This window comes from Hermetia illucens, chromosome 2 (assembly GCF_905115235.1).
Source record: "Hermetia illucens chromosome 2, iHerIll2.2.curated.20191125, whole genome shotgun sequence".
NCBI lineage: Eukaryota > Metazoa > Arthropoda > Insecta > Diptera > Stratiomyidae > Hermetia > Hermetia illucens.
In genome coordinates this window covers 140626606-140642911 of record NC_051850.1, presented here as the reverse complement: position 1 = coordinate 140642911, position 16306 = coordinate 140626606, and the positions used below count along the sequence as shown (strand labels likewise).

Sequence of the window (16306 nt, the reverse complement as noted above, 5' to 3'; positions counted from 1 at the left end):
TTCAGAACTCAACTAATGGAAATAACCACTTCTATTCTAACCGGAACAGGAAATTGTTTTCAACGATCATTAAAAATCTAAGTCGCGGTAAAAAAAACATCATCAAGTGTGAATTCATCTGCATATGTTGTACCTCTGAAGTAAGTTTGTTACTTAACTCCAGTAACAGTCTAATCACTGCCCAGGTAAGCATACATAGTCAAGCAAATGTTAATTATTCAAATCGTGGAGCTCGTCGGGGTATTCCGCGGTTGCTGCACAAGTATCTCTGAGGTAGCTTACGGCCAGGTAAGTAACTCTCACGATTTCTGAATTTGTTAGCACGATCGCGAACCGCGAAAGTCATATGAGATCGTGGCTTCAACAGGTAAACATTGCGAACACTACGTTGAACCGCGATTTTAAATCATCATCGGTAACATTTCATATTGAGCAACAACATTTTAATCGAGTGGCCCACGTGTTATGGGTATCTTTTCGGTGCAACCGCGTCCGTTGTAAAGCATCGAAGGTGAAAGTGAATGTGATTCGAATTCGAATAAAATCGTTGGTGTTACGTGAGTTTGAAGCCTTAATTGATATCTCTAAATTCCATAGTCGGAGCGAGAGTTGTTTTTCCGAAAATAGGCTTTTCGTTTGGTGTTGAAAAGAGTGTTCTTACCTTTTAAGGTGTCAGTCTAGGTTCAAGGACAGGTGGTTTGTTTATTGTGTGTATACTTTTCGTTAGTGGCTAAAACAAAAAGGCAATGGAAGGTGTTTGGCGATTTCGAATAATGCTGCTAACAGCTTTTGCCCTGATCATGTTTGGAGACTACTTTGGATATGCCAATATACGGACGACCGCTTCGAAAAACCCTACAACATTGAGAGACGCCCAGCCGGAGTTAGATATTGAAGAAGGTAAATATTCTAGAAGATCTATAGTATTTCTGAATTCACTGATCAAACGTATATCAATTTAGTGTAGCTCAACACCACTACTATGCATTATTATGTAACAATTGGTGTTGATTTTAATCAAATCGCTTTCATGAAACTTTCACTGCGAAAGTTTATGGAAATGAAAACGAAGGCGTCCGGGTTTAATTGGACTTTAATACATATATGTTGTCATTAACCTCTTTGGATAGTAAACAATCTTCGACATAAAAACACTCTTTTGCAGCAATGAGTGCATTAAGCGTGTTGTTATTTCACTTAAAGTAGTGAATATTGTTTACGTACCAAACAGTAGGCAATCACAAACTCCGTGCACCAAATATCAACAAAAAAGTCAAAGTGCTTGAGGGGTAACTTTTAGTTTTCACTTGAGTATATTCTAATCTTTTAGATTATCAAAGTACATTAGCATTTTCCTTTTCTCTATGCAGTTGTTATCTATGCAAGAGTTAAAAATAATAAATTCCACAATATTACTCAGTCATAATCTCGAAATTTCACAAGTAGCAGTTTCATAAATAAATGCGGATTCAAGCAAATAACAGATTCATTAAAATGTAGCATGTACGTCCGAGTATAGTAGCCTAATTTGAATTCTTGACCACTCATGATCATTTTTGGTCTGTTTTTCTGGATGACACCTATTCACACTCTCACTGACTTTGGGAGTAACCATGAAAACAAAGAGGTAAAACTATCGAATTATAAAAGATCCACAGCGTATAAGTCGTTGTATCTTCCTTTTCTTTGTTCATTGACCGAATACCAAAGATTTATAGATGGCATGCAGGGGAGTCGGGCTCCGATAAACAGTTCGCAAATTTAAAGCAGCAACTACGTTTCAACGCTAACATCAAGTTGACAATGTTGTACATTTTTAAGAACAAAGTGCTGAACTCTTCTTCTGGAACATACTATCTGCTAACATACTCCCCTGTTGCTTCAAGGGCACTACCTTGAAGCTGTTGCCACTACTCCTATTTATATAACTCCATCTTTTTGCCTCAAGAACCAGATCGTGTGTTTGGAAGGACCTCTTCCGGCAAAGAAAGTGTGGGAGGCTTCGTCAACCAGTCCTTTCAGTGAATACTGTCGAGCGACTTTCATCTCTCTGTGTAGCTAAAACCAAAAACAAGCGTAATAATTAATGTAACCGTGCCTTCGGCTAAACCAAAATCGCATGTCAATCAATCCCTAGATTCACACTACCAAGATAGTCGCCATGTGCTAATGGTGCAAACCCTCTCAGCACGAATTATTGCTTTTTTATCCTCGTTGCTTTTCCATGGTGTAGAGAACCTAATTCTCCAGCGTGCAGACTGATCAAATTGACTCCTGCTTTCATCACCACACCTAGCCCTAAGACAGTGCAGTGTACGTACGCTACTCGCTAAAGTCTCTACCGCTGAACCTGCGTGCAGAGGCCCATCTGCTTATTAACGACGGCAGCTCACACTTCAGAGCCATCGAGAAGAACGGACTGAATTATGGTCACACCGGATGCGGTGCCCTCGACATTAATCGGCCCGTTGTAATTATTCAAGCTCCAGCCTTGGTCGCGGTACTGCGAATCTACCATTATGCCGAGGAATCTCACTGAAAGCTTTAACTGGGCCGGAGCCTCACCAACTTGCTTAGAAAGGACTGTGGAAATCCTTTCTTCGGTTAAAACGACTATTTCAGTCTCCTCCAGTGCATGGGAAAATTCCTACGCTGTCATACATCTGATAACTTTCTGCATCACCATTCCAGTGAACATTGCTCTTGTTTGAGCGAATATGCAGCGTCTTACATCATAACATCACCCGCATAGCTGACCAGGTATGATTCAACATGCATCAATCCAGCTATCAATTTTACTAGCTCTACTGGTAACTTCCCACAGCAATCCCGTTACCTATCATGCTCTTGCTCCCTTCCGTGTGAACCTCTTCGACCCATGCACCCTCTGCGTCTTTTCTAAGTGCACGTTACCTGTTTCCATGGAGCAGGGTAATCAGTTAGGACCAATTTTTTTTAATGAGGAACTTGTACTTAAGGCCTAATGGGTTTCGGTTATGTTATGTTATGTTAGTTATTATTACCGGGTAGCGGTCCGCTTTGGAATAGCCCGCTTTTATAGATGTCCAAGTCTAGTGGCTCGTTTATTCGTTTCGAGATAGCTTCGGGAAACTTTCTTACATCAGGTTGCATAAAAATAGTTCCTTTCACAAACACGTACTTCGGACACAAAATGTATCCTTTTTCAGTGCTACTTTGTGCCAGTTTGTTTCACTTAACTCGCACACTCTAGCAATCCTGTTACTTACCCTGCTCTTACTTCCTTTCCATGTAAACTACTTCGACCCATGCGCCCTCTACGTTTCTCTAAGGTTTTCTCACTCCTTGCTAGTTTACTGCAAGCCATACATCTCACTCCCGTATGTGTATAATTTTTAATCAAAGTCTAACAGAATGCTACATTCCTGATCTTTAAAAAGAGATCCTTATTATCTGCACCCTCAAAAACGCAAACTCTACTGAACCACCGTCCTATCTCACATCCCCCCCCCCCCTGCTTCTAAATCCATAATAGGTAGATACTTCAACGGTTGGTTGACGCGGACTTTGAACACCTCACAGTGAAAGAGCAGTATGGCTTTCTGATGTAGATGTACTGCGTAAAACTTCGATTTTACCAGATTTGTTGTTAAATCTCTTAATTCACGGCATGGAGTACACATTCTTTACACCGATTACTCTAAAATCTTTCATTTCGTCAAATTCAATATTCTTCTTGACAAACTCTCTCCGCTCAACATTTACTCTCATGGCTCGCTTCCAATCTATCTAACCGCGTAGTGTCTTTACATAGTTCCCCATCTTTTTCCTTCTCTCCATATAATGGTGTTCTCTAAGGCTCACTACTGTTCCTATTTTTTAATGATGACCTTCCATCTGTGCTCCCTTGCAATTTAATCTAGAAACTTTGACGCGTTGGTGTTCAGTGAGCAAGCTGGAACTAAATATCAGTAAATGCCCCTTAATGTATTACTCGCTTAAACTCATCCCAGCATCCTTTTCCTACTCTTTGAGAAGGCAATGCTAATAATTTCTGATCTCCTTTCAGAACCTTGGTGTAACCTTCGATAACAAACTTCGCTTTGATTCGTTGACATTAGCAAAGTATTTGATATCCTACTATGTTCCTTCTCCGACTTTACTTCAGTCCAGCACTTTTCAACTCTCATATTAAAGACTTCCTTGAATATTGCTTTTCAGTTTGGTCTCCTTTCGCGGCTTTTACTGCGCCACCCTTGAAGCTGCACAATGAAACTTTACGCGATCCCTCTTTTAGAGAAAAAATTTCTCCTTGTGGACTATTCTCCACGATTCATACTCTCAACCTTCCCTACCTACAATGACTCCAAATCTTCCTTGATATAATTGACAGTTATGCATATGCTTACATTTTTTACGTTCTTTTCGCACAGCTTGTTGGCTAGTTTCACTCTCATATGTCGAGATTATATTAGTCCTATAACGTCCCAGAGCTTGATTTTTTACACCTGTAGGCATAAATTAAGCAACTTGCTTGCTCCTCCCACTGAGGAGAATACAAAAGTTGCAATTTACTTTTGTGTGTATTGCCCTTAAAATTAAATAAAGAAATAAATAAATCTCAATTTGTAGCAATCCATTCCCGGAGCTTATACAGTAACCAGCGGGCCCTTAAATAGTCCCTCAATATCCTACTTCTCAGTGTCTTAAGAATATGGCACCTCGCTTCGATATTCGTTCCTTAGGTTCGGTGTTACCAGGAGCACTATTTATCTACAATGAAACCTGTGTGTTTCATCTCCACTGAAAGAGATCTCTTTTCCAATCGAATCAATTGTGGATAAACCCTCCCTAAAACCATACGGTTTTATCGACAAGTTTCACGCAGGACGAATTGTGTCTCCGAGTCTTGGGTTAATGCGCTTCTGAAGCAGCAATGCCACTGTATCTAACATATTGAGAGGGTAGTCAATGATGACAAATTAGAATTTCCTTTGCCTTTCCTTATAAGCACCAACCTCGCAATCTTCCAACGAGGAGGAAAACACTTGCTACCAAACAAACATTGAAGCCGCGGACTATCACTTTCGACTAATGTATAAATACAAGCTTCAACACATCAGTGGGGATGCCATTGATTCTGGTGCCTTTTTATCCTTCATGGACAACACCGATTCTTCAGGTTCCCTTACTGTGAAGAGTTCTTATTAATGGCGTTGGCTCGCGCGTGATGGACAGGAAAAACTGCCTAGACTATTTCTTCCATTTTAGCTGCTTTCATGGAACGGAGTAATCAGTGAGGGTCGAGTTTTTGGGTGTCTTTTGTGGATCTGAGGGTTACCTCTCGCGCAATATATGATCCACCGAATTCAAAGGAAAAACCATCGTGAATTTTCAATATCAAATATTTACCAGTACACGGTCGACTTCCCTTGTTACGGCCTTATCTTAGGTGATGGCTCATTACGTGCTATTACAGGGCCCATCACCAAGTCCAATAATAAATCAGCGAAGACTGCTGTTTCTATGGAAATATATTGGTGATCAGAAGCCATTTACTCTTTCACTGGCGATCACTGTTTCCCTACAAAGGGGAATGCTTTTGCAACAAGTAATGTTTACGGCATTATTGCTACTAATGTGTGAGGCAATCAGTCCGTCCTGATGTGCATTTCAAAGATTCACGTTCACCGAGAGTCTGGTTGAGCCATGTTCAACTTAAAGAGCCTGGCAATAAAATTAGCTTTAAATAAGACTCGTCCTTCCGCATTGCGCATCTAGTCCTCTAAAGATGTGAGTTTCTCCCAAAAAGGAGAATAAATCATCCTATATGGTGTAGGCCGATTATTGTCACAGAAAGAACTCTGACGAAACCATCACCGCCATTGTCCAGCCTAGCTCTAGTTGCTATATTTGCTGCTCTTTCTTTTGCTTGTTTACAATCCCGCGGGATTCCTCTTCGTGCAACCTGTGATTCAGATCTCCCTCCTTTTCTGCACGTCTTCTATTATCGGTTCGTTGTTCTCTATCCGCCAGGCTGAACTTTTTCTTTAACTCCTATTGACCGTTCTTCCAGACACTCCGCTGGCGCGTTCCTCTCTAGTTAAATATTTTGCGCCGTTAACTTGTTGACGGCTTCGTCAATACTTTTTCCTAAGCAGAAGGTATCATAAAGCTCATGTATCGTCATTTTTTACGCCCGTTTTCAGACCTCTTCGCCATTGAGGCTAGTCAAAGGCCAAGAGAGGAGGCCACTGTAACTTCCCGCTTCCTGCAAAGGGATTTATGATAAGATTCACCATTTTAGTCGCGGACACCGTTAGACACGGTATACTGTCAATAATTTTAACAAGTCGGAAACCAGAAGCTCGGTGCTTTAGGTATGAAAGGTTTTGATGATATTCTGTGTAAGAATATCTGGGTACACGATGGTTCCAATTATACATAGCTTGTAGTGCATGTACGTTGAATATATCCGATATTCAATTCGATGTGGTGCTGACATTTTATCTCTTAGGGAGTAGTAATTTGATGTGGAAGGGGAAACTTTGACCTCTTATAAGGTTGTTAATTATAGTAGGATTTCCACCAAACTTTCCTGTATGATGCTCGCTACTAAAGTCTGACACACTGCAAAATTGCGTGGATATAGAATGAACTTAAGGGGGACCACAGTAAAATATAATATTATAATTATTTGAGCAGATATCGTAACGGGGAGTATTTTGGCTTAGATACCAAGTGCATGGACCACCATTATTTTTTTCGGTTGGGTAGTTTCTGAGAATGCTTATAGTAGTTAAGCCTTTCGGGATTCCGGACTCTTTGCCTTTGTTACCAATGTTAAAGCTAATATCTGCTTTAAAAATTACTAGTCGATATCTACGTAGCCATATTCGGTGAAAAAAATTGCATTCATCTTTTAAGTATATCGGGACCTCCGCTTAAGTTCAACATGCAACAATGTAATTCACCACATAAGTGGGGGTTCATTGCCCCCACCTTTTCACCAAATTTGGTGTCAATCGAAACAGTCGTTTTTGAGCTAAATGCGTATGACAGATAGATAGACAAACAGAGAGACAGACAGTAAATTGATTTTAATAAAATTTTGTTTTCAACAAAACGTCAATAATGTTGACTATTGCCGATTGGCATCGTTGATATCGTTGGTGTTGTTAGTTTTGTTGATGTGATTGATTTTTTCCAGTTGTCAACCATTGTCTCTGCGCCCTCTCGCCACTCCTCTTTGTTCTTGTTATAAGCACTGTCGCGTCTTCAATGGTATGGTGACGTAATTCGCGCTAACGAGAAATCATTCGCCAAGATTGGTCTGAACATCAAAGTCAATGGTAAATGACCATTAGGCCGGCCGAAACAACGGTGGCTTGATAAGTTGAATGGTGATTTGAAAGCCTCGCGGCTACTCCAGATCAGGCGTTTGGTAAAATAAAATAGTGCAACTGATTACGACGAACTGACCCCGCGTAGTACGCTATTAGCCGTTTCATGCTTTTTGAAAATGCAGTATGCGCATTTTGGATTCAAAGCTAAAGTGGGAGCCGACTCCTTACATCCTTCTGAACTAAGTAATTCAGTAACTTTTAGGGAAAAGACAGCTTCAGTAGAAAATAAAGTAATGCAAGCAGTTAACGTGAGGTAAGGCGAAATAAATTTCAGTCAGAAGAGATGATGAGATATAGCTAAAATTGAGGTGATTGCATTTTTCTCAGACCGAATACCATGTTCATTCAAACAAACAATGATAGAAAATCGATGGGTTGCTCAGATTTTCTTCAAAAAATGCCAGCTCCATCCTTATCCAGTGGTACAAAAGTTGGTATAAAATTGTATAGTAAAATATTAAAAAAAAATTTAAATTACAAAAGGAAAATTCTGAAACTGGTCTGAAGTTAACTTGGAAAGGTCTGAAATTATTTTGGAAAATTCTGAATTAGACTTGCAGAACCAATCTATGTACACACTACCATATCGATAGGAAATATATGCTTATATCTGACCCGGTCTTTGATGCTGACCGTGTCCTGGCCGCTACATTTTCTTCAAAATCCTGCAGTTTTACCGGCTGACATCGATCGCATCGAAAGGGTGGGAATGAGGGGTTGAAAAGCGCAAATTTGAACTGAGACAGGATTCATACCCAGAAACTATCCCACCCACAAGTTTGGAAAAATCGTGAAGATGCTTCCCGATAAAATCCAGCCCTTAGGGTACATACCATACTGATCTCCCTTAAACTAAAGTTAGTAATAGCATCTTACTTCATTTTCGAATTCTATTGAAAAGTCGGTTAGATTTAAGTAGTTCATTAAATTCAAATTCCCTACGATGCAGATAGCAAAATTGTATTAACTCAAACTGAGTGGAACTCAACTTATTTGTTTATACCACCATTGTGACGTAATTATCTATTGATTTATTTTTTAAATATTTTAGTAGAAAACGGAAGTATTATATTTTCGCATTCATGATCGACCGGTTTACTCTGGGTTCCACTCAAGTTTTAAAGTCCATACTATGCAAAAAATGTCCCAGGCATCACATTTCCATTAAAAAAAAATTCAAATCGAACTGTTTGGTCAATACACCCTAAACTTGTACAAAAAATTCACGGGTTTTCCAATCCTTATAGGTCAACGTAAATTTGCACAATCATAGTGTATTTTACACTACGACAATTTGAACTCTCTTTCGAAATACGTCAATTTCATTCATTAATATTGTCAATGGAAAAAACGCAAACTCAGCAAATAATAAAAGCAATTGTGTTCACCATCAAATTGCTCAACCGCCTCAGGTGAGGCTTACCTATGTGAGGCAATAAAGTACGGATTTATAAAATACAATGAATCTATCTACAAGCCCTGTCAGCACCTGCACTTTTTTCATATGCATCTATGCACTGACGTGAAGACTTTGCAATTCTAAGCAACTTTTGCTGGGTCGAAAAGTGATTGATTGAAGTACGAAACCGGTTGGAAAAAGTAATTACAGAAGCGTAAAAGGTGCAACTACCACTGATGGTGAATAAGTTCGCTATCAAAAAGCTGGCGAATTGCTAGAGTTCAGACCCACCATGAGAGAGTCTTACGTATCAGCGTGACTAGTCGAAAAGTTGAAATGCTTAAGCTAATCGAAGAATAACTGGCGTTAACCACCATCTACTTTTGTAATTCAAATCCAGTTGTAGCATTATATTGCATTTATATTATTTATGACTGTAGGTGTACCGTATTTGTGGGTTGGGACCACAAAGCCAATAGAGTCGTAACTCTGAGTCACTGAGAACTCACTTCTGTAACCTTAGATGCATACATAATTTTTGCTACATAAGAAAGGTCCTTCAAATCTTGTTTAGTGGTTTATCTGGACTGCTCTTGTTTGCTTTCAGTAGGCAATTTGTCTCTTTATGGTATTTAAATAATACTTGTATAGTTACTTTCCTCAAAGAAATAGAATGTAAGCCATTTATTGCTGAGCAACGTTTTTGAATAATATATTACCCTTGGTCGAATTAAAGCTTTTCAAAGAGCTAAGATGGGGGGGGGGGAACAGCACTTGCAGCACCGTGTATTAGTGGATCGATCTCCAAATGCATTGTTCTGATTCCTGAGTTGAACTTTGACTCCTGAGGACGTAGCATGGTCCAAATTTATCTTTAATATTTGCACAACAGCTTGGTAAAAATTACTTTGATCAAGCAAAAACAACAAATTTACTCTTGCAGGGCTCACGTTAAGTAACATCAATCGGCAGAAATGCTACGGAGATATACTAATTGTTCGGAAAGAGGGTATAACCTTTGGATATCGAAAACGGCTAATAATTGGTTTTTCGATCTAAAAACACTTAATGCTGACGGTATCAAGAGCCTCCAAAATGCTCGCTTCCTTCAAGCAAGATTTGCAGTGATATAAACTGAATATTCTAGGCCTAAGCAAAGTGAGATGGTAGGATCTCGAGGAGAGCAATTCCTTCTCTTATACTACCGCGTGTTTATATTCTGGGAAGTCAAGTGGTAGAAGATGCAAATCTAGAGTTAGATCACTACTGACGGCTTTCGCAAGGTATGCTCTCTTGACCAGGCGGCCGATTTCTGACAGGATTTTGACTGAAAGATTCTAGTCCATCATCACATTATATTGTGATATGTAGCTATGTAAAGCTGCTTTCACCGCCTCGTTATTGGTAGCACATTGTTCAACCAACAAGGGTTGGGTTTCAACTCACCGACGCCATTCGACCAATCGGATTTACCACTTTGCCATCAACAGAAGATTGACGCGTTGTTTCCTGGATGTGCGTAAAAAGAGAGGCGCTGTTCAACATCGACCACTCGTATGATCCTCTTTTCGTTCGGCAATGAAAGAGTTAACTTAGTCTCCTACGGCAAATACACTAAGTAACCCGCCCGAAAATATCGATAAGCATTAAGCTGCCATCAAAAATGCTCATTCCCCGTTGGAGCAGATAGACGAACGGAAGTGGTTGAAGGTTCTATTGAGCGCTGCAAAGGATGGCGGACGTGGTGCGATGCGCTTGAACTACGACATTGTGCCAAATCCCAGAAAATTCAGCGTAGTGTGCGCAGTGACAAAAAGGAATTTGCTATTGCGCTGGTTAGAGAAGTGGAAAATGCCGTAGAACGCAACGAGGTCAGGAGGGTTTTACCGCATTACAAAATACCTTGCTTATTGTGGCAAACTTTCAATAGCACTGTGAGGGACGCTAACGGTCGACTTCTCATCCACGATGACAAGAAGCTGAGAAGTAGAAAGGACACTTCACCACAATTGTTAACTATATCGCATCCGCTGAGGTAACTTCTCTTGTGGATGAAATGGCTAGTCACTCTAACATGCGGATGCGCGGTGTTCCCCCAAACAGAAGAGAAATCCTCTTGGCCATAAATACACTATAGTTACTGCAGGTTTCCTACTCCAATTCGTATGTAAATCCTAGGAATCTGAGAGGATGGAAGAAGGGGATTATCGTTAAGATACCAACAAAGGGCAACCAATATCTGCGTGCTCCCTACCTTGCAATGATAATAACTAAAACAATCCTGCAATGCATTAAGGAACACCACGATAGCTCGGTCGACAACGAGCAGTCCGATTTCCGCTATGGATCCTCCTGCATTGACTACTTCAACAACTTGCTGATCTGGGATAGTGTCCAGAGTTCAGATTTTCTCTTCGCCTTATCTTCGCCGACTTCTAGAAATTTGTAAACTGTGTAGACAGGATATGTATCCGGCTTACTCTACATAGAGGGAGAATTCCGGAGAAACTAATAGTTATTATCAGAGAAACACATGATTGTGCAAAATATCAAGCTCTGTATCAAGGTACAATCTTAGAGGAATTTGAGATCCAAAGCGGAGTCCGCAGGTTTGAATCTTGTCGTCGACATTATTTTTTGCTAAAAGTTACATTCTTCATTCTGATTTGTCCGGAGGACGTGAGGGAGTTCAATGGATTATGACATCTTGCCACAACACCTTGACCTGGTCAAATGGATTTGAAAAGAGAGTGAGGTAGATTTGAGTTGAAGATAAACATCAACAAAACCTCAGGTTCTCAGTCTGACGGGTCTTCGTACTCTCCCCATTGGAGGGGCATTAATCGGCTTATATATCCGGGAATCGTCATTTCTGCTGACAGTTGCACCGAGTTTGGTATCGTTTGACGCGATATTAGTGCTAGATCGGCTTTCGCTGTCCTCTTTGAAATCCGGAAACGCAGTTTTCTTAACCACAATATCAAGTTGAGACTGGTCTGTGGTAAACTTCTCTCTGTGTTACTCTCCGGGAGAATCACATGAAAAGTGACTCTTACTATTAGCTCCAAGTCTTCTTCAACATTTGCCTGTGATGTGCAAGGGGTGATATGCTGGCCTGATAATATTTCAAACAAAGAACTTGACCAGCTCACAGGGCAGTTGCTCGTTAACATTGTGATCAGAAGGCGCAAGTAGCAATGGATAGATCGTACATTAAGAAGGGACGAAATTTCCATTTTAGCTATGCTATAGAATAGAAGCCACTCTCTCATCTCCGACTAATGGGTCGCTCAAAAATCACTTGGCTCAGAACAGTAGTGGAAGAATATGGGCATCTCGGGAAGTCGTGGAAGGAATTGAGACACATCTCACAAACCCTGAATGACGGGGGGAACGAGTGAGTGACGCGCTATACCCGACCAAGGGGTGAAGGGAGTTTGAGAATAAACAAGAAGAGATAAATGGAGCTGTATCGATGTACTATGCTCCACAATCGTGTAATTAACTTTGAGTGAGTGAAGAGGAAAGATCATATGGAGCCATCCCTATTTATTGCTAAGGTTATAGTTTATGGCTTGAAAGGTCTAAGAACCTTCCAACGTTTTGATCGGAGGCAGCCCATCAATTCCATAGCTGCTGCTTATCCTGAATCAAAAAGGAGTCAATTTTGACCATAACAACAGGATAAAATCTCACTCCTGTACAAACTTTCCTCACTTCAGCGTCGGTTGTCACGTAACAAATTAGAAGATGAATATTTAACCCTGTTTCCAAACGCTACACAATCGAAAGATTTAAAAAAACCTGAAGGTATCCCTCAATCAAATTTGGCTTGCGTTCATAACTAGAAGTATGATGCATGCAATGGAATCTTTCTATATTGTCTAACCTATACCAAAGTTTTAGTAAAAAAGAATTACTGTTTTTTTATGTATCACAATATCTTCTAATTAACTGAATTACAGTAGCTCCGAAAAAAGCCTATATCTCTCAGCGTTTATTGTAACGAAAACTTAACTCTCAAGTATTCGACATCCTGTCTTTCGATGTAACCCTTCAACCCCCCAAGGACTATATAATTACTGTAATTTGTCATTACTTATTATCATTCAGAATAGCATCTCAATAAAAAATGAAATGAACGAATGAAGACCCAAAGCAGAAGCAATATTTACGCAAGGCGCATTTCAAATTTGTATTTTTTAGATATAATGGTCTCTTAAAGTTAAGCCAAGGCAGCTTAGCGCTTTTCTCGAGTTCTTTCCTCTGATAATTTTCGGCAACATGGCAACAACGAATAAATGCACCAATGGAGACAACATCACCACAGGATGCCCAACTATTGGACTGCATTGGCGAGTAAAACCTCCAAAGAGGTTAGGAGATTCTAGGAATAGAAAAACTGTGAGCAAGTACAACCAGTAAAAGAACGTGGGAAATAATAGTAACCCAAAAGGATTAGGAAAAAAGCCTCTCATCAGAGACATGAAAAAATCAAGGATAAGTTAAAAGTAACTCGGCGGCAAATCAAGAAGCAGCTACCAAAATAACGCTAGCCTAAACACATGGCTACCAAATTTCTCCTTGGGACAGATGGAGAATTCGAAACCCTTGCCAACTAGGAAATAACTCATCTAGTTATAGGTGATTTTTCCAATTTGAATTAAGAAATTGCTCGGCGCCAGCAACGAAATGCTGCAGGTAGAGTTAAGAAGGTAGAAGTAAATCTTCTTACACCATAGGGGCCACACCTTTGGAGCTGGACGAAACCGCCGAAGGTAGGATACTCTTTTGCCATGGTTTTATTAAGAACTGTCTTCTTCTTCAGCCTTTGTCCCATTCAGAAGCGGAGTCAGCTCATCTTGATCAGTTCCGCCATTTTGCCTGACCTTAGGTTTGATTTGGATGGATTCGAGGGGCTTTAAAATCGTTTGATAAGCGTAATGGTAATGCAAATTACATGTCCATACCATGGAGGACAACTTTCTCTCAATTTCCCTACGATCGGTGCAACCGGACCTGATGTCCTCATTTTGGATGTGATCATGACGTGTTACGCCATGGGTCCAACACGACATCTTTGTTTCCATTTGTGCGAGGTGCCATTCAGTGCTTTTTATAGTCGGCCAGTATTCAGAACCAGAGAGGGCAACAGGGTGAGCGGTAGTAAATTTTAGATTTGCGACATTCGTTTATACATCGATCACAAACAACGCCAGTTGTGCAACACTACTCCATCTAAGTTGCGCTCATTCATGAAGCAATTTCATAACGCAGTTCATCATTGGCTGATTGCATCGAATCCAGATATTTAAATCGCTCAGTTCTGGGTAGGTTGCTGCCACTGATAGTCTGCCTGTTTCATTTGCGTTGGTCAAGTTTTCCTCGAACTAGGTTTTGCCGGAGAGCATACCAAATGGGTTTTTTGTGGCACACGCATGGGAAGCAATCAGATCGGCCAGTAATTTGAATATTCTGCTGGACTACCTTTCTCATTTCGGACACTGGTTGGCCCTTTGTTCAGTGCCTTTCAACAATTTATATTGGGTCTCCTTTCTACTATTCATAAGTTTCATCGTTTCTATATCTCTACTCACTGCTTGTTATGTGTAATGGTTTAATCTATCCTCTTCTGGTTGACGTTGATTGCCAACCCATTTGTCCATCTAGTTGCTGCATTTCCTAATTTTGTACAGCTCCAAGTAACCACTCCTTTTATTAGGCCCAATGTACTATTCGCCTTCTGTTAAAGTCGAAATTGCACTGGACAGCCTTTTAAGGGTGGCAAGGAGCAATGCTTTCTCTCAGTCATGGATGGAGTTTCTATCGTCTTTTTATACATATATTTACTATAAATTAATCACGTGCTTGTCGGTCGTATAAACTTCCAATTCAAATGAAAACAAACATCCACCACGAAAACAATTATTTAAATAAAAGATCAATAAACAGAAATAGAACAAATTGCCTGAATTGATTCAAAAGAAATAGATAGTTATTGCTATCAAAACAAACAATAACAATCTTAGCATTCACATGACATAACAATGCTTTCGATTTGTAGGTGGTCGGTGAAGGTGCAATCTGGAAATTTTAGCTGTGCCGACGTGAATTTTAGATTGCTGCTTAAATCCGTAACGCCATCCATACAGACGGCTTATTAGCGCAAAAATAATATTGTGTCTTTGGACCCATTGTTTTCTCTAGTTCCTTGGATATATGGAACAAAGGCGGCGTTTAATGAATTTAAGTATTGTCGATACTTGAATTGGGTAATGTCGATTATCTATTTAATGACAGCTATAAATGGTGGAAGGTGGTCAGCTATTTATAACTCTCGTTTACTAATTTGAATGTCTGGTGGAATGCAGAGCTATTTTATTCAGACGTTGCACAATTGATTAGATTTGTAGTTACGTTTTCTTGGGAAGATTACTAATCGAATCACTGGGGGTGTGTTGGAATGTGTGTGAAGGACAAAGAATGACTACTGAAATAGTAGAAAAGAAAGAGGAATGATTACCATCCTACGCTAAGTATATTTGCGAAATACTTGGTATATTTCTGCAAATGGTTTGCACATAGTTTTACTTACGACATTTTAACTAGCCGGCCCGATTTAAATCTACAAGGACAGAACTAATGAGCGTTAAAAAGAATCTGCAAAACTTATCTGTGTTATACAGAATGACGATCTCGGGTTCAAAAATATCAAAACGGGTAGCAAGTATTATGCCCTGAATACATAAATCCTCTTGGTACTTATTTGTGAGATTGACTACCTTATTTACACAACCCTTAATGTCCGGATAGCTTAGAGATTAGAATACCAAGGAGGTTGCGGCTCATATCTTACTGGGAACCGAGACATTTACATTGTAACTAAATTTCGTTTAACAGTTGACTCAGAGGAGTTGAGTCAAATTGGGATAGTAATCTCAGGCAAGCGCCATGCTACCTGAGTCAAATCAGAGTAAAAATATTTGGCGCGCGCAATGCTGATCCCATTGCCTCCTAGTGTATCGTTATGGTTTTGAAAAGAAGTCGAATAACACTCTTCAAGGCATGGATTTATATTGGATTGTTGGACTATAGATAATTAGTAAAAATTTAAGTGCAATCAACGGCGTTTGTCGTCCTTCTTCCAGGGGTTGAAAAGATGTGGTTACTTACCTTGGACAGTTCACTATTTCACTATGTTCATGCTCTCGTTAAGTGCGACAATTTTCAACGATTTCATTGCCCTAATTTTTTGGTCGCTCAAGGAACTGTATCTACGAAAACTTCACGTCTTCACGTCAGACATCGGTTAAGCTTCCAGTCAGTGAACCTGTGGAAGATACACTATTCCGAAGTTGGGACTTTGATTTTATAATACCAGAAATATATCGGTCTCTCAACTTCGTTGCGGACCAAGCACTACGTGCACTTGACTTCCTTTTCTAAACTGCAGTTTACAAGCCTTTTTCCCATGAAGCAAGTGTTTCTAAGTCTCATTCCTATCCCAATTTGTGAAGAGGTG

The 16306-nt window shown here is 39.9% G+C and overlaps 1 protein-coding gene across 1 annotated transcript in view; it reads left to right on the top strand.

Moving 5' to 3' along the window:
- The first annotated feature begins 211 nt into the window (after window positions 1–211).
- The window catches only part of LOC119649990, a 53890-nt gene continuing 37795 nt past the window's right edge, over window positions 212–16306 (top strand). The window contains exon 1 of the mRNA XM_038052445.1: window positions 212–900. Within this exon, the coding sequence (XP_037908373.1) occupies window positions 747–900 (154 nt within the window). The 5' untranslated portion in view covers window positions 212–746. The remainder of the gene's footprint in view (window positions 901–16306) is intronic.